Genomic DNA, 25,055 nt, shown 5'->3' with positions numbered 1-25,055 from the left:
CTAAACACTATTAAAAAATGCTAAATGCGTGTCAGGATAAAGCCGCTAACATGCTCAGTGACGTTGCAAGCTTCCTATAGCGTGGGTTAGATGAACAGCTTGTGGGTACTATTGGCAGCTTTCGTAGTTTGGTCTAACCGTTTAGTTAACTTATTCTAAGGTAAGATAGGACTCCATGTGAAAAACATATGCAAGTTTCATGTACAGCATAGCACAACATTAAGCTTAAAAGCTATGCGCAATAATTACTCTTTCAAAAAGAAAGTTTAACTTACGCAATTTTCGTATCTTAGATATTTATTTTCGGTTTGAAGGATTTGGAGAAATTTCTGACCTTGTCCGAATGCATTTTCTATAAGTCTCTCCTTCTTCAATTTAACCAAATAGCAGTTCACTACTTAGCTCAGCTGTAATCAACTTTAGCTAGGAAGACCAACCATTTAAATTGTACTAATAGAACTAAAAACCGTTAATTTTGAATTAATTTTGATTTAACCGTTAATTTTGAAAAAAAAAGTTACTTTTGAGGCATATCGTAGTTTTTCGTAACACTTAAAACGATCTTCAATTTGAGCTATATGTTACAGATATTTTCTTAATGATTGAAAATTCTCAGAGATAAGACCTGCATCAGTAATACGATAATCATCAGTAGGAATGACCTGAAAAATGCTAATTTTAAGAGAACAAAAAACTATGTAAGGCCCGCTTGGCTACTTTTATTCCTACATAGAAAACCTTCAAAGGCGCTCTTCCCAAAAAGAGAAATTATCAGATGAGCTCTAGTCCAGTAAGATATTTATAAAAACAGAAGCCGTGTTTTTGACGTCAGAATAAACGAAGAATATCATTCTAGCTAGTTCGTAGTGTTAGGTACTCTTATCTGAAGTAATGACAATAGCCAGCGCGACTAACTTGTTATAGAGTTCGCTTTTTTAGAATGAACATAACGTTTGGCTTGCTGTTAAATTTTTGATGCTTTTAACCCTTATGAACGTATTTAACTAGCATTTTTGTGACTCCTGGCAACTATCAATAACTATAAAACATATTCTAATATCTCCTAATTTTCTACTTTAACCGAAAAAATCATTCAAAAAGCAGAAACCCTTATCCAATCATATTTCGGATACTTAATAAAATATGTTCTTTTATGAAATTTTCCGCGAACATATTTTATCAATGTACATTTTGATATGCCAAAATGGCAAATTTCTTCGAACTTTTTCTCCATTTATAAGCGTAGCAATAGAGAAAGTAAGCGAGTGCAAACGCCTTATTAAAACCCTGATATTTTTTGCTTAGTTAGTCTGATGATCATGATGGCTGTATCGTCTTGTATTTTTCTTTTTGGTATTTATTATACCCCTCTTGTTCTTAGTGTTTACTGAGTTTTGACACGCTTATGTGAACTCATAGCTTTGTGTATCGATTCATGCTATAATTTTACGAGCAAACGATTATTTTTGCTACTCTCATACAGTTATGTATTCTGTCTTTGTGATAATCGATATGACAGGCGTTCCCGAGCGTTTGATCGATCAACCGACGGAACGACCGACCGACCGCCCGCTCGTTCGCTCGCTTGCTCACCCGCCCGGCCGCCTCTTTACCGCTCGCCGCAAGCATTGATCATCACCGTCAGTGCGACCATTGAGCGGCAATATGGCGACCGAGGCTTGATACTTACCCGTAGAGAGATTGTTGGTGTACCGATTCGGCTTTATGGCCTGGTGGCGAGATTAGTGCTGACTTTCTATTGGCCCTGTAGCTGATCCGTCCGTGAAAATGTAGTGCAGTCAAAACAGAAATGCGTGTTTGACATTCAGGACTGGGGTACCAGCGTCTACATTAGTGACACCGTCCCATTGTACATATATTATGCTGCTAGAAAGAGGTGATTAGCCGAAACTCGCAGTTTAGACACCGGAAATCATATAGATACTCATCGATTCCTCTTCCTGCTTTATCTACCCCGATATTTTCACACAAAATCGACGAGCGCACCTATCCTTTAGAAGTTTGCTTATGGTGATACAGTGCATAGTGTAATCCTACCACATTTGCCTACTATCAGTGATATTAGTCACCGTAGGCCGCAATCATTCGGCCGCGGGCCGATCGATGATGTCGATTCGAGTTGATTGTGGGTGGTTTGCACTTACATTCTCATCACTGCTATGATTATATTAACTACAGTCGATTACACGATCCCACCGAGCCTCCCATCGCGTTAGTGATAGCCAGTGCTAAATCATTCTGTACTTATTATTGCACGCAGCAACAGTCATCACAGCATCCCGCTGATGCTGTGATAACACCTCTATCGGCAGGAGCAGTACTAGTAACAACCCAGCATAACACATGTATACGCGTCGAATGAAAAATCTGCTCAGTCTGTTCTCCTCTCCCCATATATATACATATATATATATATATATATACGCCGTTGCTTGCTATTGTTGATGACTTGTTTATTAGCTAGCTCAAGTTTATCCTTGTTGCAGTTAATCTTTGTGTCATTTTCGAGTAGATCGAATGGCATAGACATCACACACCTGATATCCTTATCGTGGCCGCTAGGCAAATGGCAGATGGTCGCTACTAGGTTGGCTAGGCGAAACTGCTTCGTACGTACGATTTGCGGTTCTTTCTGTGTTGTTTCCTTCTCACTTCGTTTTGTTTTCTTGATGTTGTTCATCCTCACACTTGTGCGTGTTCTCGTCTCGTCGTCGTAACCATCATCATTTCATCGGGTCTATTCGACGTGGTATTGCTGTTTGTGTGGTGTGCCTTTGCAGTAATCTGTATCTGTACACAGTGTTGCGTGTAAGTGCGTGTGTATCGACGACATTCAGCAAATCATTGTCTTGGTTCATTCACTTGCGACCGGGAGGACTGCTTCACTCAGTAGCGACTTTCGTTGGATCCCCCGCTAACGAGGTTGTTACAGAAGCACTTTCACCCCACCCCCTTTAGCTTGCCTCAACCAGTGGATAGAAGCGCAAGAAAACGTGCATCTAAGAACCCCACTCGATACTGACAATAGATTAACATAACGTTATTGATCATTGGCGTTCGCCAATCAATTGTTCGCATTATCTACGACGAGGAGACTTACTCAGGTAAGTGAGGGGCTTTCGGATCTTGGACAGGACGTGTATCTGTGACTATTAGTGGAGATTATGTGAGCAGATAACGGTTGGCAGTGATCAATGATTATGTTATTATATGATAAGATGAATATTATGATTTTCTTTCAGGTTTTTTTTTTCGATAATATCGACATGTGTGCAAATCAATAACGGAAGAAAACTGGGACGCAATTTAGTAAACTGTGATTCAGCTTTTTTCTCGTTGTTGCGTGAAGGGTTGTCGCAGTTGAAAAATAGTTGCAGCAACAGTGAGTTGCACCAGTTTGGTATAGCTAATGAGGCTCACAATGAACTGTATATTGCCAACTAGTTAGTGCTGCTATTTCACTTCATGATCAAACGTTGATGCGGCCAGTTCTTGATATCAGTAGTCCGTTTGATTGTAACATTTATGGCTTAATGGTTTCAATTAATAACCATCTGTTTTTCCGGCTGCTTTTGTAACGCTTATCGCTAAACCTTATACTAGCTCAAAGTACACCAACGTTGTAAATAGTATTATCAATTTGGTCCGCATTTTATATGTATGAGTTGGTCTGTCTAAATAGCGAGAGCGAATCAGTTGCGATTTATCGATACTGTCATTCTCCATCTACCTGTCGTACCCTTTCCGATGAGCAGTGATTCTCAAACATAATGGGGCGGGTTCAGATCTGGCCAACCCCCGTTCTGGTGAGTCGTCTGAGACAGGCGCAAATGGAACCAAGAGCTTTCGTTTCGAATGGTGACCGAACGTGCCATATCCAACTAACTTATCAAGCCAGTGCATATTTCACATCACCGCGTATCAAACAGCAGGGTTCTGTCAGTCCACCATAGCAGTGCTGGTGTAGCTCATCTTTTTCGCCTGCTTTCTGTGACTGGTTTTTCCTTATTGTTGTAATCGGTGCTGCGGCTGCATGACTGGCCACTCTTGGTCACTGCGAGCAAACCACCGACAAACTGAGCGACCGGCCAGCTGCCAGGCAGGCAGCCAGCCAACGAACCGTCAAGGCTCTCGTCTATTTCGGCAGAACCCAAAGTAACAATTATAGCGCCGAGAGTAGGCGGAAGCTAGATAAAGTAGCTCGTAAAATACATAGTTAGGTACACAATTTCGGTAAAGTAAATCGCAAAGCAACGGTAGGTCGACTTGTCTCTGTCTTTCCCTGTAAGAGGTTGGGGAGTTTTATTATCGAATAGACTGGAAATCGTATCATCTCTAGTCGCTACGTCAATAACACATGGTTGCGTATGCACATAATGCATAACGATTGAGTCGTTTGAACGCTCAAGTATACGTAAGTGTGATACGATCGACGAGTAATGAAAAATACAATTCAGTCGCAGTAGTCACTACTATGGCGATAGTAATGGTGCTGGTGGCAACAGAAGCGTATGATAAAAGATTTGAATAATGTACACTATATCCGTGGGGTATCATGAGCGAACAAGTTGGTATTTGTTTGGACGTACTGCTGTTTTCGATATTTCAATCGAGGTTTTACGAACATGATTGTGGTTTTAATTTCATTATGCGTACGCATATTTGTAGAAATAGTAGTCCTCATGCAGTATTTGTGGAGTATTTTATTAATCATGTTTAGTTGGTAGGCTCCATTTGGCTGTCGATTACATGGTGGACACAACGTCAGCGTTTCTCTTATAATCACAGTATTTTGAGCCGATTGGATACGGCTGGAGCGTTTTTTTTTGGTTTAGCTTTTGTTCATATCGATTCTCGGCAGATGACTCAAGATGTCAATAAGGGCAATTAATCAGCCTTCCTGGCTTCTGATATTTTACGAGCTTTTAAAAGATATTCATTGACTTAAGCAATCTGCAGCTGTGTATGTGCGCGACCAGCTACTGCTTTTTATTGCTCATCATCGTTTATATGAAATTAGATTTTTTGACACGGTAAAGCTCAAGTCGAATTTCAAATTGAAATCATTTGAAGATTGCTGTGATTTGATGGTGGTAGTGGGGTGTCGGTTAGACGGTGTGAGGCGACTGGAAGATTGACGTAGACCTTATTTCGTGCCACATGCTGCAGATGCTATGCCATGTAATCTTTCTCGGGTCGGTCTCATTGTACGACTGAAGCTTCTGCGGTACGCATTGATGATCGCCAAAGTATTTCTGCCAAAGCTGTCTACGTTAGGTAGCTGGCTATATTATTGCTGTTGGCAAGTAGAGGTGATCTTATCTAGAAAGTATATGAGTGCCTCATACATTTGCGAACACATCTTCTTCTTGTAACGAACGCCTGCCATATACTGCGTATCGCCTGGACTCGTTTATGACCTAATTGGTCGTTTTACCGAGCTGGAGCATGAAGCTTATGTATAGTACTAAACATTTTACGTATCACTGTCTCGCCTCGATTACATCTTGAAGTTATTTCATTTCCATAGCACTTGATAAATACGTTATCGTGCTAATTGGTTGATCGTTCACCAAGATTTGAACTATTTTTCAATGAATATCATTTGATTTTGCTCGGCGGTTGGCTGATGGTATAGACAGAAAAACTCTGCCACCTGTGACATTTGTCTGTCATACTTATGCTGGTACCAACAATAACTATGAAAGATTATTATCTTAGCAATGTATTTCTACCTGTGGCAATTTATACTGCTGTTTGCTAAACACAACAACAGAAACAATTTTTTCATTTCCATAGTTATCTATAATCTTTCTTTTTACAAAGTAGTAGAACTAGGGCTGGCGTAATCTGCGACAAATCCTGCCATTATCATCATTATTATTATTATTATGGATAACTTTATTTGAATTCAATTTACTTTTAACTGATGATAGCTCACCGGAATGTTTGCCATGGGTATATTATCGCCAGAAACAGCCTCCAAGCGTTTGTATACATAGTGATTCATCGTTACAACAGACGGATTGTCAGCGATTTATGGCCGTTCTTTTATCTATGCGCTAGTCAGTAGACTGATATTACCAGATTGCAGTAGCAGTAGTACCATTGTATAGTTTTTACACTAGCCTTACCTATTCCTATGGATATCAACACATATGATTTAGGCTTTGTCTGTTTAATATTATTTTTAAGTACAGGTTCACATCCTATTTATAGCTCCGTCATGTCGTTTTGTTTAAGAGTACAGCTACATCCAGATTGTACGATTGCTTGATGAATTACTCGAAATTAAGTAGGTACTATAAGGTATTGTCGTCATCGTAAATAGTTGGTTTCAATCTGAGGCTTATTTGTTTGCAGGTGCTACATCGCTACGTTACAATATCGCGTTTGGCTAGTTAATAGTAAGTCTTAGTTTATGTGAAGCAGAAGCCAAATTTTAGTTTCATACAACAGGACGGAACAATATTGAAACGACAAAAGTGTTTGTGCCGGGCTAAGTGGTGACCGAATCTCTTTGTACGCTATCATACGGATTAGTAAGCACCTCAAGCGTGTGGCACCCGGTTAATTTATCTAAGGTAGTTGTAGAGCACTGAGGTGACCCGCCGCTGCGCGGGGGTGTAGCTAGCTGCAATGATCCTCTTGCGAGGCGGTTGTCGGCAGCATGCACTGTGATCCCTGCAAGGCCCCCGTGCAGGCCAATACCCTCTATCGTGTTAAGTACCAGTCTACGCCGACTTCATCATCATCATCATCAACAACATCTTCACAATCATCATTATTATTAACAGCAGCGTCGACGAGTAGTACGGGGCCATCGAACAACAACAACAACAACGTTTTTCCGGTGAGTTTTAGCATTACAACTCTACACTAGTAACAAATTACATCTTACACTATTGCCTGTTAAGAATGACTCGTTGGGCTTTTTTTAAAGCGGTTTTAAAAGTAACTATACCATAGATGACAGTGTGTAGGCGCCGATGGGCAGCTATAGCAACCCAAGCGCGTAGTCACAAATAATATTTCACATAGAAGGCACATTTTTTTAAGAACAAAAACGCAACATAAAGCGTCAATGAATGTAGTGCTTGTAGGTGTGGCAGCGCCCACTGTATATGCTTCCCGTCGCACGCCTCTAAGCACTGGAAGTTATTCTAAAGCGATCGTTGGCCAGCACACGTACCCTGAAGTTGTCGTTAACTTGGACTTACACCTTTCAGAAACCGGTATCGAGATCATTAGCTTTACAAAGTGGTGAGATTTTTGAACGGCGTGAGATACTTCGCGCGCTTTTACAGCGTGCCTCGGCGATCGCGAGAGATCCCGGAAAAGACGAGAACACCCGACAGCACGGTTTGTATCAGTTGCATGCGAAAGCGCAGCTTTTTTTTTGATTCAAGAGTGCTAGAAGTGATCAATGTCGGTCAGATTTAATTAACCAAATCCCCATATTTAATTTTTCTTTTACAAGAAGAACCTTCCTTTATTATGCATCATACAGAACGAACTGATTTGATCCTTATCTAGTTCACATATCGATGCCATTAATCCTCGGTGCATATATGTAGTAAGTAGAGCTAAGTATCAATGAGTGGAACAATTAATTAATCATTACGAAAATCAATGGCTTTCATTTGTATAATCTATTACAGTGCGCGCTTCTCTGGAGGCTGCACTGTGCCCTTCGTTAAACGGGCTCACAAACGCGCATAACGTTGCAATAGCTCGAGCCGCTCTCCGCAAGCCCCTTGGTGAAGTTGCTCTAGACTCACCAACATCGTCAAAAGTTTCTGCTGCATCTGTAAGCACTACAGAGGACTCGACTCCCGGAACCGCCCGTTCCTTAGTCACTGATTACGGAGTCAAGCGAGCGTCGGTCAGAAGCATTGTCAACACTATCTGTTCTGGACTTCCACTAAACGTAGAGGCCCAGCTAACACTTGAGTTAGCGCTGTGCAGTGCTGTAGGCCCCTGTATCAGCGGTACGAGGGGAGAGGTAGTCGGTTTAAAGGCAAGCAACGAACATCTGCAGTTGAAGGTGGGTTGAAAACCGTCTCAAATTCATGACTAGAAACTATGCTTGTTTACGAACTTAGTGAAGGTCAGACTGTTCTTTTCACGATTATTATTATTATTATCATATATAAAGTTAATGATGGTAATAAACTTTTTTCGTCGACAATAGTTCAAATTATTATAGTGACTGTGACGATTCGTATTGATAACCGTTATTAATCAATACTTGCTGATGGCTGCCACATGTATTTTGCAGGTCGAATCCATTCTCGAGTCCGTCGAGGCCAAACAATTGCTCTCGGCTTTACCCTGTGACCTTCTCGAAGCAATCTGCTGCTCTGTTGACCTGCCGCTGCGCAGAAGACTTGTGCAGGTAATCGGCAACCGACAGCAGCTGCGGTATCTATCTGAACAAGCGAGCTCGCCATTCCTCCTGCGTGCTCTGCTTAGCGTAAACGGTGATTGCGCACTTAGTCGACGTTTGGATATTCAGCCATTGCCATTCGAACAACGATCGCCGGGTAGGGGTGATAATCGCCAGGAGGACGCAGAAGACCTAGTGAATCGCTTGCTCACGGCGATGGCCGCCCGAAACTCGACTTTGATGGAGGCGTCCACCGCCGACAAATACATAGCGGAGGTAGGCCGTTCGCTGACATCATCAGCGGAAAAGTGTGAAAACGAGATCCGAGAGTTTTCGAGGGTGATCGGTATGACAGGCGCAAAATTCGTGGCTAACCTCATCAGTGCCATGTGTAAAAGCCACTTTGTAAGTATTTCTGTTCGATACCTAGTTGACGTAGCAGTGTAAACATAGTTTATATATAAACTATGTTCAATATGATGTGATTTTAGCAAATGAACAAGCGCACAATCAAGCAGAACAAGCATAGAGGTGTGTACAAAGCTCGAATAGTATAAAGTGTGAAAATGTTCACATAGTTGTCATTTACGTTCATTACCATTTTGTAGTCCTATTTTACTTGAAGCTCCCTAATCAATAGCATTCATTTTTTGTGTGTCTAGCCGGCTGGAAATGATGATCCCGTATGGATGAGCCCTTCGAACGTGTTAACCGGTGGATGGCCTGGTCAAAAGGATACGCAAGGTGGGGGTCAAACTAGTGGCGTTGTCGGAGGTGGACCCCAAGAAGCGCTAGACTGGAACGTTGACGTTCTGTTTCGAGCCATTATTGCCGTGGAAAGCGGGCTAGACTGGAAGGAGGTGGTCCGCCAGTTTGACAACCCAAACTTCCTTGTTAAGGATCGCGCCGGGCTCAGGTTTTTGTGGCAGGTGTTGACCAAGGCATTTGACGACGTACAGAGAATTCCAATGGACATTATCTACGGGTTAGTAGGCATATTATATGTCGTTTATTGTTATTAAATGGTAGTATTCCTATGGAAACGCGTTTTTCTTACAAGTAATTTTCATGGGTGTGGGTAGTTGTTGACTTCTCCGCGTCAGTGGTGTCGAAACGTAAAATCATAAACTCCACTGGAAGTAATGTGGCACGAAAGCATCAACTTCAAATACCAAAATCTTTGTTTGGTGTTTAGTTCATTGTATTAGAGTATTACTGTAGTGTGTTTAAACTCATGCCAAAGGTGAGCATAAATTTTATTACTTGCCAATGTATTTTGACGTATAGCAACGTGATGTCGTTTCGATCGATCAGTCCGGTCGTCTTAAGATATAATAGTTGCTCCTCTGTTCTATTTTATAATATAACTACATGTATTTTACATACCTTGCGTCGTTTCACTCACTCGATTTTCATTGTTGGTATGTACAGCAAGTGGCAGAACTGTGAAGGACAGTTCTTCCTCCTTAAACAAATGTTAACGTGTCCGGATATCGTCAAGCTTACCGAGTGCCTACCATGCACGAAGCCCGAGCCCGTGGTCGCGCAGGAGAAGCCTAGCGGCGGCGGCGGTACTGGCCCAGGCCACGACGAGGACTCCAACCCGCTTTTTGTCAATTGGAAGGTAAAATTTACTTTCCATTCGATATTTTGCTAATTCATGTCAATATCAAGCTGTCTGTTGTAGAAGATACTGTTGGTACATAAATGATGAGGTAAGACTCATTGTTATTTGTTTCAAATGTGTTCACAACTACTGGAAACCTAGAAATTGATTATTTGGAAATGAGTTCTACAACCTTAATATATTGGTAGAATTCTAACTTAGCAGGATGTAACGCAAAATAGATAGGCTCTACTTAATAAGATATAGTGAGTCATGATTACAAGTCATTACGCAATTTCACCTTCGTCCATGTTCCCGCCTCTTTCTCGTTTTTCCACTTATATTAGGTCATGGAAGTGCATGACACCCTGATGACGTTGTGCGATCGTCCCGAGTTGCACAATGAAGTTCAAAATCTATATAAAGCAGCAAAGGAATCGTCCCACGACACAATCACGATAGCGTTGCTGCAGGTCAAATCACCAATGACCCCTGGTCGGCGCATCCTACTCAAGGATTTGATGCAACACTACCTAGGTGGAGGAGCCCATAATGCGCAGACTATCCTGCACTTCGCGTGGAGCGGCTCAGCCGCACAGCCGATGCAACAGGAAATGCACAAGATCGTTAAAGTTTGTATCATAACTGCTAACGGATATATTCATCGTTGTCTTTATTTTCATCAAATCTAGTAATCAACTTAGATAAGCGTACGATGTGTATAAACAACCATTTTCCAGTGTATAGCGAGAAAGATTTCTTTCCAAGAAAGTTGTTGACATAGAGAATAATTGTGTTATTGTTAATGCGACGGGATGGAATAAAAAAAAAAGCTGGTTAAATATATAGATTAAAGGTTTTTCCATTACTTGATTTTCAGGAAGCAATGGTCGAGTACTACACGTCAGGAGACGGTGAATCGAGCCGATTAACACGTATCCTTGAGCTTGCTCAGGAGATTAAGTGTCTGCAAAGTCTTCTTGCATCGGCACGCACACTTGATGCCGTCGGCCAAGTAGGTAAGTTGACTCAGACTTAATAATAAAAAAAAACCTTATTTATTTTTTAAATATTTAAAATCGTATTGTTTTGCAAAACAAATCAATGGAAACTGCATTCATCATTTTCATATTCAACACGGTTATGATTTACGTCAAAGGTAGTGGGTTATAACTGTTCGTTTTATGGCTCATGGTAACTTTAATTTGCAGAACAAATCATTCACAAGTTCTTCGTATTCATAGTGTCTTTTTTGGGATATTTCTTTTAGCTATAATACCTACCACCTTAAAAATTTGAGGAGCCTATCTAATACCCCGATGTCCGAGTTATTGTTTTTAAAAGCTTGACTTAACTGATGCAAGAAAACAGCAATTTAACGGTTCTAAGAAGTACATCTACTACGTTCCCTTAAGAATAATGTACTTTTATTGGATAGCTTGTGTTCCTGTTTTAAATTCTTTCGTATTTCTCGTCTACATTGCCTTTAAATGATCCAGGAGGAAACAAGTATCCTATAGACATATATATGATTTTGTTTGTTACGTGATTGTCGCAATCCACAGGCATTCAAAACACGATTACCTTCGCCATTGATCTTGCTTGCCTGGCGTCCCGTCGCGAATATCTTAAACTTGACAAGTGGATGGCGGACAATCTGAGCGCGAATATTGAAACGTTCATGCCGGCCTGTGTGTCGTTCCTACAACGGAAGGTACAAATGACATGATGGTCTGTTTCGCAGTGCCTTTCCCGTGCTCTGTTGCTGTTCATATCACATTTTTATATACATAGTTATCCATCTTGAAGTTCGGTTTTCCTGAGTACATGTTAAGCTAACGAAACATAGCAGTACGAACATAACCTATGATACTGTATATACAATATAAGAAAAATGCCGTTAGTTAGAAGCGGAGAAGGTATGGGACGTGCGAAAATATAAACGTGATATATTCTGAATCAAATGTTAGAAAGTTAAATTTTCATTTTATTTTCCTAAATAATTTAAAGAAGTTGACATGGTGTAATATATTGATCATATGCATTTTTTAGGGATATTTCAATAGTTTTCAGTTATTATTATCAAAAGCAGGCATACTTGTAAAACTCATCTATCCTATAGACCTTAGCCTATAGTTTAAATTAATAGTCGAAAACTTTTACATCTGGTATACACGCACATGACAGACGCAAGGGCTTATACATTCACCAAGTTATTTGGTAAAAAAAAATTCTTTACAAGAATTTATAGCATGAAAACCACGAAACGCAACTTCTTTAACTAAACTAAGTTTACGGATAAATCATGATTTCGACAAACATTTTGCAGGTGCCCTATTTGGTCGGAAAACCTGGCGAGACGGGGGCTCACCTTATCACACAAGAGTGTGTCCATACAATGCTAGCCACAATGTTGTCACAGGTAAGCAGCAATGTGTACTGTAGTATCTGGATATATATATATATATATATATATATATATATATATATATATATATATATATATATATATTCAGATACTACAGTATATACGTATAGATATTTTTTTGCCTTTATGTGCCGTCGTGATCCATTAGTATCGTGTTTCGGTTTAATGATGCTACATCTTGAAGTATCGTTTTTTTCACTATTAGGTTGCGAAGATACATACCAACCTTCCCTTGCACGCATGTGCATATTACAGGGTCCTCTAATCAAAGATGAAAAACTTAAGATGCGGCTGGCCGAAGTCTTCGATCAGGTTCAAAACATGATGGAGAATTTCAATGTGATCGGCGGCAAACGCCGTCCGGGAGGAGGTCCACAGCCACCTCATCCACCACCTCCAGCTCATATGTCTACAGGGCAGGTACCGCCTGGCAATTTCCACCATCCACACCCGCAGCATCATCCGGTGAACCTTGGACAGCCACCGCATTTGCCGCCCCCGCCTGCGCAACCGCAGAGCGATATGCTGGGTTTCCGCAATCCGCCAACGGCAATGCAGCCGCATTACTCGACGGGGCCGAACAGGTCGAACCAAACACCCGGACAGGTGTTTGGTCCTGGCGGACCTCAGACTCACGCCGGGCCAATGACGCTCATGGGCGGACCTATGGGTGGAGCTGCCGCTCTTACGGCAGCTGCGCCGCCGACTACTGAGGAATTCCTACAAAGTGGCGACTTGACAAGAGTACACGTCTCAAAGGAAACTGAAGATGAGGCGAACTCGTACTTTCAGAAGATCTACAACCAACCTCAGATCAAGACAGAAACGATCAAGGAGTTTTTAGACATGCTTAAAAGGTATGCCATTCATTAAACCGGTTTTTGCTATTTAATTAATATATCCTATATTTAGAATGACGAGAAGGTCATAGACATGAGATTCGGATTCCATATAAATATATGGGTCTATTAAACTGCGACTTTTCCCAATTAACAGTGTTTTTTGCATACTATGGAAATCATAGAGTATTTTCGCTCGTTGTCAGAAGCGCTGTCTTATCTTCAGTTGCCAAGATCGTTATTATTATCATACGGTCATTCATGAAGTGCTCATACTCAACGCCGACTCTATTTATTCGTATTGCTGAACTGCAGATTCAGCAATTCAAACAAGCCAAATGAACGTGAGGTGTTCCAGTGCATGATCAGGAATCTTTTCGAAGAGTATCGTTTCTTTCCGTCGTACCCTGACAAAGAGTTGACGATCACGGCTCAGTTGTTCGGTGGCATAATTGACTACGAGCTCGTGCGTTATCAAACCCTAACGATGGCGCACAAGTTCGTCGTTGACGCGATCAAAAAGCCACAGAACATGAAGATGTTCTACTTTGGTATCGTTGCTCTAGACTGCTTCAAAACGAAGATAAGGGCAAACCCCTCATTTTGCCAACTTCTACACTCGTGCCCAACGTTCAGCATGTTTCCGGAGCATTTGCAGTTATGGGTGGAGTGCGGAATGAAAGGACAAGAACCACCTGGCAAGCCTAAAGGAGTGATGCCTCTACTAAACAATGGCAAACTCGCGCATTCGAATCCTCAGCAGGGCGTTAAAAAGAGCACTGTTCTGGCCACCGGCGGAAAGCCCTCCATTGCTGCCGCGACGAATATCGATACGTTGCTGGGTGCCTCAGACAAAGTCGAGAAAATCATCGAACCAAGCGAACATACAGCTGACAAGATCGGATTTATCATCAACAACCTGTCGCAGGTTCGTATCGCCCCATATTTGATGTTTCATTTTTGTCATTGCACATTATTAGGTTATCCTTCAGGACTCTCATTTAAGTTGAGTCATAAATGCAATTTCTATGAATCAGGTAAGTAAGAGTCAATTGTTGTTCATATTAGCTCGATAGAAAATGATGGAAAAATTATTCATAGGAATGCCTATCATCGGCTACGCAAAAAACATGAATTTTGCTGGTTGATTATCTAGGAAATAGATCTGCGATCTCTTTTAATTATATATATATATTTTTTAATTCCTACAGGCTAATGTACAGCAGAAATCTGAGGAGTTTAGGGAACTGGTAAGCGAGGAGTTATTCCCGTGGTTCGCCCGATACATGGTTGTTAAACGAGCTTCGATCGAAGCTAATTTCCATTCGCTGTACGTCAATTTCCTTGATACAATCAATTCTCAGACGCTATCGGCTCTTACGTTGAGTGAAACCTACCGCAATATTCGAGTTCTACTTCGCAGTGATAAGGATGTATCGGACTTTACTGATCGCGCTCTTTTGAAGAGCCTTGGTCACTGGCTAGGTTTGTTGACGATCGCCCGAAACCGACCTATTCTCACACTCGACATCGATCTCAAGGCGCTACTGATCGAAGCCTACCACAAAGGTCTTCAAGATCTTTTATATGTTGTGCCATTTATTGCTAAGATCCTTGAGTCTGCAGTTAAGTCAAAGATTTTTCGGCCACCTAGTCCGTTCACGATGGGTTTGGTCTACGCCCTTGTCGAATTACACAGCGAACAGGGCCTGAAACTGAATCTCAAATTTGAAGTTGAAGTTCTGTGCAAGGCTTTGTGCTTGGACGTTCAGCAGGTAAAAGAGGATGCTATACGCCGTGGTTGTTTCCACGTCCTTAAAGATCACGGTAAGCTCGCCTTGCTGGATTCACCGCTTCTAGGCCCACCGCCAATCTCACAGAATCCACCGAATGTCAGTGTGTCCGCGCCACAAATGTCAGCTCCGCCGCAGGTTACTAGCGGACCGCCCCACCCGCATGTGGCTGGCCAACCCGCTCCCAAGGTGAATGAAATCATCCCGATGATGCAGCAGTTCAATATGCAAAACGCGGGTACCGGCGGCGGCGCCAATACGAGTATGGTGCCCGGCAGTGGCATGATGCATGGCCAATCCGGTCCGCCTGAAGAATTTTTGCAACAGCAACATCAGCAGCAACAACAGCAGCAGCAGCAGCAGCAGCAGCAACAGCAGATGGGCGTAGGAGTACCTGGTGTGGCCCCACAAAACACCCAGGCCGGTCAGGCTGCTATCATGTCGCAAGGCCAACAAGTTTCTAACAACCTGACTCAAGCACAGCTGATGCAACAACAACAACAACCGCCTACGCCGCAGTATTCACTTCGGGAGTTTAATGCGGTTACGCCAAGTGAGTTGTGGTTGATTACGATTAGTAAGACAAATTGTAACGATGTGTCTCACTATCCTTTTTTTTAAATCGCATTTAAAGACGATACATTTTTTACAGTTATCCTTAAATAAACACTTTATATACATTCGAAGCTCACAAGACGAGACTTATATATTGAGATATATATATTTCAATAACAAGTTTGCAAAGTAGGCTAATAATCTAAAGCACACTTCCGAGCTTAAGACTAGCTGACATGTAGTGACCATACTTAGTGTGAACGATTTCGATCAATGAATGTTTTTCTGTTGTGTCAGATATATAGATTAACAAGTTCGTTCTTACACCATCCATGAAGTAGAAGTATGCATGCTAATACTATATAAATATATTGCACATTTTTTTTTTCTCATTTCAGACATGCTTCCTTCATTGATCTCGATACCGCCCAATATCCCGTTGTTTCAGACGCATCCTAATCTGAAATTGCATGTTCGTAATTCAGTCGAACAGAGCATCCAGGAGTGGATGAAACCTGTCGTTGAACGGTGTTTAAAGATCGCACTCGTCACTTGTGAAAATATTGTTAAGAAGGATTTCGCTTTGGAGCCTGATGAGAACAAGATGCGCCTTTCGCTGCACAATATGGTGCGCGCCGTTACCGCGGCCATGGTCATTGTCACATGCAAAGAGCCGTTGTTTATAACGATTACGAACAACGCTAAGAAGCTCCTGCGTGATGCTTTGAATATGATTGCTTCACAGGGCCAGATGCCGTTTAACTCGAAGGAACAACACATCGACCAGGCGGCAAACGCCATTGCTAACGAAAATGTTGAACTCGCGACTTGCTTTATTCAAAAGACGGCTATCGAGAAGGCCGTTAACGAAGCCGACAAAAAGTTCTCTGCCGAGTACGAGGCCCGGAAAGTCGCACGTAAAGAGGGCAAAGTCTACTGTGACCACAATGCACTCAGTTATCAGGAGCGCATGCCGGAAATTCTACGATTGAAGTTAGGTGGTACACCAGCTCCGCAAATGGCTGTCTATGAAGAGTTTGCTCGAAACGTGCCAGGCTTCGCAAGCTCACCGGGACCTGGGGAACGCCCTGGAGTAGGACAATTCGCAGGAGCCGGTCAGCATGATGCCCGATCGGCAGAAGCCTATTTCGCAGGGCAGTTTGCTAACCAATCTGGTCAACCAGCCCAAAAGATGCCGCAAGCCCAGGCACAGCCGCAGCCAATGATGATGCCACCTCGCGTCCCGCAAATCGAGGACAATGCCAGTGGAGGTGGTCTCGTCGAAAAGATGTTCCTTGAACTGGAGATGTTGGTAAGCTATATCACGACGCACATGTCAAACACTATACCACAAGCGATGCCGGCGGCCAGTCAGCTTGCGATGAATGTGCACGTCGTGCAGGAAGCCTTGCAGGTGTATCGCCAGTCGAACTACGAACTTTCGGCTGGCTACATGGTAGTTCACAAAACAATGGAAAGTCTTCTGGAAGGCCTATTTATACTGAACCACCCAACCTTGTCGCACTTGGAGGGTGGGCATGGTCATCCGCATCCATCTGACTGGTCTAACAAATACCGCGAGACACACGTTCTCGTCCTAAAGGTTCTGGCCGATCGCTCGTTGCTTGGATTCAACATGAAGCTGCCGAGTATCGTTGCAAAAGTTCTCCTTGAGCACCCAAACGAAGAGGCCAGATACAATCTAGCGGTGTTCGACGCTCTACTCAGGTTTGTAGCTAACCTTCACATATTCTTGTGCGGTGATAGGGAGTCACTTTTGCGTGTGCCGTTTATTGCTCTTATATTGTATGGCAGACGGACTTCAGCTAACTTGAAAAATTTCAACGAGATCAGTCTTGAATATATGCAAATCATAATCCCTATCAAAATGGTAAAAACCAATACAGTAAACGCTGCTCACTTAAATAATGCATCCATTAATATTGCTTAGTGGTGTTATATACCTGTGCAGTTAAATGATGTTCATCTGTAACAACCTGTTTAAAGCAAATATGCTATTTTCCGTTGTTTTCGCTTCTAAATTCAATGACCAACAACTACCACATTTTTTTGTAACTCTTGGTGATATGTTTTGTGGCATTATTTCAGGTCTAACCTGCTTTTCGTACCGCTCTTCGATGTACAGCTGGCAAGCTTACTTGATCAGTCTGTGTCGTTTGCTGCTCTGGCGTTCGCAAAAGACCTAGTGCGCGTTGTCAATAGTTACCGAGAGAGTGGTGTTCTGCCAGAAGCAGATATGCCACATACGCTTGAGGCAATTTACCATCATCGGCGTCTACCTCCGCCACTTCCGCCGCAAACGAACCCGCAGCAACAGCAACCACCGCAGCAGCCTCCACAGCAGCAACAAGCGCCTTTGACGCAGCACCAACAACAGCAGCGTCAACAGCAGCAGCAGCAACAACCGCTAAACCCCAACCGTGAGTACGATAACACTATCACCAGACAGATCGGCAAAGAAACATTTAAAGGAGAATTCTCAACAAAGCAGTCTTTTGCTTTCTTGAGATTTCGGTTAAATCTTTAATTTAGAAAACGAGGCATTGGTTGTCGATAATAATTTTCGTAGCGTCGACCGTTTTATCACATAACGTAAATCTATCTACGTCGAATTCCTTTTGCTTTGTGTCCATCGTTGCAGCCTTAGGAGAAGAATTTGGTGGTGGTGGTCCTGAGCTTATGTTGGGCCAGCGACCGTTCGCAGGGGGTCCCGGTGGCCAGGGCAATCAGCTCGAATATAACAGCCCGCCAATGGCTATGATGCATTCGGGGATGAGCGAGGCGCGGAATCCAGAGAACGATCCGCCTGATCTTCAGACCAAGACCGAGTGCTTGTTACAGGATTGGGTGTCGATGTATAGTTCGTCGCACGGTAAGGACTCGACGAAGAACTTCCAGTTGTTCGTTCAACAGATGAACATGCAGGGCATTCTTAAGACGGATGACCTCATCACCAAGTTTTTCCGTCTTTCCACCGAAATGTGTGTCGAGCATACGTATCGCCAGACGACGAAGGCTGTCCAACAGGTTAACCAGCAGGCCGCTCTATCTCCATCTCAGCCAGCTGGCGGTGATGGCCTGAGTGGCAGTAGTGCCATTTCGGCCACTCATAATTCACCAGCACTCGCCGCTCACCAGTGCGTCAATGTCGCCCGGAACAAGTGCTTCCTGACACTAGACGCCTACGTGCGTCTGATTGCCATGCTTGTTAAGCATAGCGGCGACCAGTCCAACCCAATCACGAAGGTGAACCTACTGAACAAGGTTCTAGGTATCATTGCAGGTGTCCTTGTCCATGATCATGAGACGCGAGCCAGTGAATTCCGGCAACTTGCCTACCACCGAATGTTCTTGATGCTGTTCCTCGAACTGACAGCCCCGGAACCTATTTTGGAGGTGTTCTCGTTTCAAACATTAATGGCCTTCTGCAACACCCTGCATATGCTCCACCCTTCTAAGGTGAGTCTGTAATAAGCAAAAATGAAATGCGACTAAGCGCATGTCGAAAATTAAAAAATATAAAAAATAAATGAAAATGTCAGAAAATAACAGATATAGATGCATATCGAACGACGATAGATTAAGAAAAATTTCTTTGGCCTAGTTTGGCCGGAGCAATGATATATCCACGTGTCTTGATTTGGTGTATGTATGTAGGTGCCTGGATTCGCTTTCGCTTGGCTGGAGCTGATTTCCCATCGTATGTTCCTCGCCAGGATGCTGGCCATTACTCCTCAACAGAAGGCCTGGGGTAAGTTCACTTTCATGATCTAAGGACTCATCAAATTTTACAGTCGTATCATGGCAGGTATTCCGTCGTACGAATAGAGTTCGTATGATTGTTCTCGAAAGTCATCGATTGAAAGACTGCCAGCGCGAAACGATGCAAGCTAGATTGATTATTGGTTTACGTCGCGTTCTTTTTTTTGAGTAATGGATCACTAATTATTCGTAGTTGCGCTTAACAGTTACTACAGTCAATGATTCCTACGAGACGCGCCTTTTTGTAAAAGAGTTTTACATTAATTTATATTGCGTTTTGTCTATTGCCTTTGATTAAGGAATGTTTGCCCAGCTACTTCAAGATCTATTCAAGTTTCTTTCACCGTTCCTTCGTAACATGGAGCTAACGCCTCCGGTGCATTTGCTGTACAAGGGCACAATCCGAGTGTTGCTCGTTCTGTTACACGACTTCCCGGAATTCCTTGTTGATTACCATCACGGCCTGTGTGATCTGATCCCGGCCAACTGTGTGCAGATGCGCAACCTTATCCTTTCGGCTTTCCCGCGGCATATGCGCCTTCCTGATCCATTCACGCCGCTCCTGCGCGTTGAGACCATCCCGGAGTGTATGCATTTGCCAAGAATTCTACCAAATTATACAACCATGATCCAGTCATTGCCTCTACGCAAAGACCTCGATGCGTTCCTTAAAACGCGCCAGCCGGCCGGCATTGTAGCCGAGTTGATCGACGCGCTTCTCGTACAGAGCAACGCTCAGGGAAGCAGTGGCCCGAACGAGGCTGGGTCGCGATACAATATTCCACTCGTCAATGCGCTTGTTTTGTACGTAGGTTCACAAGCGATTGCCATGATGCAGCCGCAGACTCAACAGCAGCCGTACCATTTTACCGAAGCTGGTGGCCGCACTCCAGCTGGCCAGAAACCGCTCGGTGGTCCTCAAGCTGGTCAAGGAAACTCCATCCCACTGACGTGGCAGTGCGTCGCTCGGACTCCGCACGCCGAACTGTTTGAGCAGCTCATGGCGAAGATGGATAACGAAGGGAGGTACTTGGTACTGAATGCCATTGCCAATCAGTTGCGCTTCCCGAATGCGCATACGGCGTATTTCAGCGCGCTGACTCTCGCACTATTCGCAGGACTACAAGACATCCAATCAGTGAATGCTGAAGAGGAGGGTGAAGCCGGCATCGTGTCGCGTCAAACCATGACACCAGCAATGGCCAATGTAGTTCGGGAGCAAATCACCCGCGTACTGCTGGAGAGGCTAATCGTTAACCGACCTCATCCATGGGGACTTTTGGTCACCTTCGTGGAGCTGCTCAAGAACACACAATTGAACTTCTGGAAGTACGAATTCATCCGTTGTGCTCCTGAGATCGAGAAGTAAGTGTTCCATTTTGCCTGTCTTGCCCTACATTACGTTGTTAGAAGATCTATATAATATGCATGACTTTGTTATCTATCACCGGTTAGTGATGATACAGTGTACATTTTAGTTGTAGGAGTCTTGAAGACTTCGCAGAACTTCGCTCCAGCGGACCGGTAACGTGAGGCAATAATCTCGTGTGTTTTTCTCCTTTCCCCAATATGATGCTTCAAACACTATTTCAGACTGTTTGATTCAGTAGCGCGCTCCTGCGTAGGTCCTAAGCCCGTCGGAAGCGATTAAACGACAACGATCTCTTGACAACAACTAGCTCTACCGGCACCTGATGAATCGACATCACCCATGCTGAACGAAACACATCGCAGTTAATGTGCTGATATTAGAGAAGACATGGTCAGGTACAATCAAGGTAAAAACTGTAGCGCAGTTGTTACTCGAAGAGCTCCAACCATCCGTCTGTGCAACACACATAACAATATACCGACAACAACCACAACAACAAATATTCAAAAGAACGCGGTGTTAAAGTATTTGAGATAAATGCATTTCACCAAGTAATCACATACAGACGACGACGACGACGACGACGACGACCTTCCACAGTAACAAGGAACGCGAGTTAAAATCGCCTCGATTTTTTCCCGTCGCTCTGCGAATACCCTATCCAAGTTCGTAATTTTGGTGGCATACTGCACCAGTCCAACCGTTTAAGTAATATAGTTGCACATTAGCCAGTCCTACGAAATATACACGTAACTAACGTAGAATGACCAGTAGCGAATGTACGACAAACAAAAGCCATTGTACTAAACTGGTAATGTCAAATAGAACATAGGAAAACGAAACGCAAACAAGATTATTGAATATGTAACAAAGATCTAGTGCATCTTAGAAATAAGAAATGGGCGCAGCGCGTGCGTATGAAATCGATACTAAAGCAAACGATGTATTATATTGATGCGCAGACCGCAGACGGGTGATTACTATTTTTAGCAATGAGTATACAGTGAAGAGAAAAAGACAGTGCAGTGATTTCAACAGTAATAATAATAATAATAATAATAAGGAACCAGAGAAGATAAGGCAAACAAAGCGCGTGTGATTCAGACGTCGGATTTAGTCGTCGAGTGCTGCTGCGGCTATCGAAACGAGCGCGGATGTTGTATATACATATAAATATATCTTATTATAGGATATTTCAATGTGGAAACGATACATAGCGTAGTGTACAGCAATAGCTGGACTTGTAGAGTTGAGACGGTGAGATGAGGTTAATAAAAGTCAACGAAATATAGAGCAATGAGAAGGGGTTCAGGAAAACCGAGGATGTATGTGATTGTACCGGGCCCTGCCAGTGGTTGGGCTGGCCCAACGTGTTTACTGATCATGTGTAGATTTGCCTTTGGTGTAGGTCGAGAGAACCATATGTAACAACTTCTCAACGAACGGCCTTAAGCAAAAACAGGATTTAGCGAATTTAAGAGAGCTGATCTTATTTACGTGGTCGTAAAGGGCCTTTTCTGCCACTGCAGCCACACGACGATACCGAGATGAGCTCACGCCATTTACACATGGTTAATGAGTGTTCGTGCAAATGCTAACGTTCGCCAAAGGGTGCGCTCAAGAGGTCTAATTCATGCAGGATGTAGCATTTTTCCAGTAGTCGTTGGCATCTCTCCTAACAACCTTTGACTTTTCATAGCACAGAAGCGAACATTTGCACATATAGTGCTACATCCGTGTAGCGTCGCATTTAACGTTTTTCCATGCGCGCCATCGTCGTAACTTCCACTTCTTCTTATGTTCTTGTATACTATCATGTAACTTATATGTTAGCTTGAATATTTATATATCGATATACTACAACCCAGCTACAAAAAAAATTGTTGTCCTAAACATAGACATGAATTGATGTGGATGATGTATAAACTTACATGATAAATTGTTTACAAACATCCTGCTTTTGTGTGAGCCCGTTGGTTGAGAAATCGTCACATATAGTTTGCTTATATTTCAAGTCGGTTGATTGGCGCAGTTTTCTCTTTTTAGTTGTGGTCACAAGCAAAATCTATGACTCGTACGTATGACACTTGAAACGAACAGATACACGTATGCACGTAGACAGAGAAAAAGATATATAACCTGAAACCGGACCAAGCAAAAAAATATTTATACGTATATATATATATATATATATATATACGTATAAATGTAATGACGACGATAGTGAAAACTAATAAAAAAAGTAAACACTACTCAAAAGGTAACAAAAACTGATTGCCCAGCGAACCTTGTTAGCGTTTGCCCATAGCAATAGCGACGGCAACGCGAAGCTAGCGACAACAAAACACAAACAACTAAACTAATTAACGCAGCCGATACAATGAGATAAACTAAACACTGCTACGTGATAATGATGGCGATTGCAAATCAACATCGATATTTAGGTAACTACTAGTATATGGGAAAAAAACAGGTCAATAAATAACAGCAAGTAATTACACGCATACATGTAAACTTATATCATCCACATAGATTCATGCCTGTGTTGTTGTTGTAAACAGGTTGTAGTATATCGGTATGTAAATATAAGTACATGATAATATATAAGAACACATCGAAGTGCGACAAATTGTTAGTAAGAGCAAAAAAAAAAGAGCAGTAATTAATAACAGTTACTGAAAGTTATGACGATACCGCGCGTAGAAAAACGGTGCAATTAGCAACACTACGCCACACGGATGTAGCAAAACAGGTGCACCAATTTTCGGTTTTTCTATTATGCAGGGCCAAAGAACAATTATCAACAAGTGGAAAAAACGTTGAATACATACATACAGATCTTATTGGGACACAGCTAGCTAGCTAGCTACCTACCTCTTGCATTGCAGAACTGTAAGCTTTATAAACGCACCGTTGGTGAACACTGGCGTATGTAAAAGCATTCGGTGACCATGTGCAATTGGCGTGAGCTGACATGAAGTCACCCCGGTAGCGTTGTAAGGCTGCGATGCCAGAAGTTGTCCTTTGTGAATTCTCTACATTCATTAAATTGCGATAATCCTGCCTTTGTGTGAGACCGTTTGTTGAGAAGTCGCCACATATACTTTACTTATATTTCGTATAGTTTGATTGGCGCGGTTTTTTCATTGTGGTCGCAAGCAAAATCTAGGACTCGTACTCACACATGAAACAGACAGATACACGCGTGTATGCATGCACACAGAAAGGGACAAACAATTCGCTGTGATGAATAATAGGCACAACCATCGGCAAAAATCAACTAAGATGTGTATCTTATATGCTGTCATTTCTGACCACTTATTTTTAGGAAACTGTGATTCGTTTCGGGTTTTAGTCTGTGTTAATAAAGAAAAATGCCGTATATATATATATATATATACATATATAATATTGAAGTCGATAACATCGAGATGACAATTGAGCGTATAGTGAGGGAATATGTGAAAACTATAAAATTCAGTTGCTTATATACGGTATGATAACTACTAAAAATATCTAGGGTTTTGCCCCTGGCCTGCAAACATCACAAACAGCTTGCGTCTATTCGTGCTATATAGGTTATGTTAATAGTTACTAATGTACGCGGAGCGATTAATTATCGGTAAATCTTCGTCGGTCTATTTTTGCGGCGCTTGGCGCGATCGGGGGATAGTGCCATTTTGCCTGCAAGGCCGTGCGGTGAGTAAATTGGTTTTATGTGCGTCGTCCGCCTGCCGTATCATGTATGTAGTAAGCAAGGGGGACGAAATGAAGCGAGAGAAAGTGCAGGAATGAATGAGCTAGGTATGAGCATATCGTTATATATAAAATAAAAAAACATTGCTTCAAAACACTGAAGTATTGTTATTTGATAGCGAGCGCGTGACGAGTAGCTAGCTACCAGGCTTAATATGAATTTTTCTACATAGAAGTAGAACTACGTTAGCTGCGGACGATCGCAGAGCAGTTACTGTTCCTTCAATTCAACTTACAACAGCTTTAGATTTGGTTTAGAATTGACGACCATTTAATGCTTCTACTGCATACATTATAAGACTCGTCTCCATTATGAACAGTTGGGCGAAACGAGTGTTCGAGTGAAATTATTTTTCGCACGGGACCATAAAGACGTCAGTGAGACTTAGTGCCCTTGTGACAAAACTTGTAATGAGGGTGCAGCGGCGCCCGGCCGGCCAACAGGCCAACGAATAGTCTAAGGAAGTTTATGTTCTATTTGCATATGTGCACTTTTCTTGAATCCATTATAAC

General features: G+C 42.6%; 1 protein-coding gene across 4 annotated transcripts; it reads left to right on the top strand.

The window, feature by feature from the left end:
- Positions 1–1,652: 1,652 nt before the first annotated feature.
- Positions 1,653–24,639, top strand: Not1 (CCR4-NOT transcription complex subunit 1). Of its 4 annotated transcripts, XM_086982588.1 has the most exons (22): positions 1,653–1,897; positions 2,508–2,630; positions 2,802–3,125; positions 6,385–6,874; positions 7,251–7,383; positions 7,683–8,068; positions 8,303–8,815; positions 9,073–9,395; positions 9,842–10,034; positions 10,364–10,648; positions 10,897–11,035; positions 11,582–11,730; positions 12,346–12,438; positions 12,700–13,301; positions 13,599–14,211; positions 14,495–15,629; positions 16,030–17,359; positions 17,741–18,072; positions 18,294–19,111; positions 19,310–19,403; positions 19,714–20,779; positions 21,008–24,639. In XM_086982588.1, exons 4-22 carry the CDS (start codon positions 6,692–6,694, stop codon positions 21,063–21,065), a joined length of 8,445 nt encoding a protein of 2,814 aa, XP_086838714.1. In that variant the 5' UTR covers positions 1,653–1,897; positions 2,508–2,630; positions 2,802–3,125; positions 6,385–6,691; the 3' UTR covers positions 21,066–24,639. The 4 variants fall into 4 exon arrangements, with proteins under 4 accessions (XP_086838714.1, XP_022652338.1, XP_086838713.1 ...); XM_022796603.2 differs by lacking the exon at positions 2,508–2,630; XM_086982587.1 differs by having other exon boundaries at positions 1,653–2,630.
- Positions 24,640–25,055: the final 416 nt, after the last annotated feature.

This window comes from Varroa destructor, unplaced genomic scaffold, assembly GCF_002443255.2.
Source record: "Varroa destructor unplaced genomic scaffold, Vdes_3.0 BEIS01000003.1, whole genome shotgun sequence".
Classification (NCBI taxonomy): Eukaryota; Metazoa; Arthropoda; class Arachnida; order Mesostigmata; family Varroidae; genus Varroa; species Varroa destructor.
The sequence above is the reverse complement of the archived record's forward strand: the minus strand, read 5'-3'. Positions and strand labels throughout refer to the sequence as shown.

Coding starts and splice junctions, on each gene's coding strand:
- Not1 (XM_086982589.1), top strand. CDS start 6,692: ATGCACTGTGATCCCTGCAAGGCCCCCGTGCAGGCCAATACCCTCTAT. Junction 8,069..8,302: donor ACGAACATCTGCAGTTGAAG/GTGGGTTGAAAA, acceptor TGTATTTTGCAG/GTCGAATCCATTCTCGAGTC. Junction 11,731..12,345: donor TGTCGTTCCTACAACGGAAG/GTACAAATGACA, acceptor AACATTTTGCAG/GTGCCCTATTTGGTCGGAAA.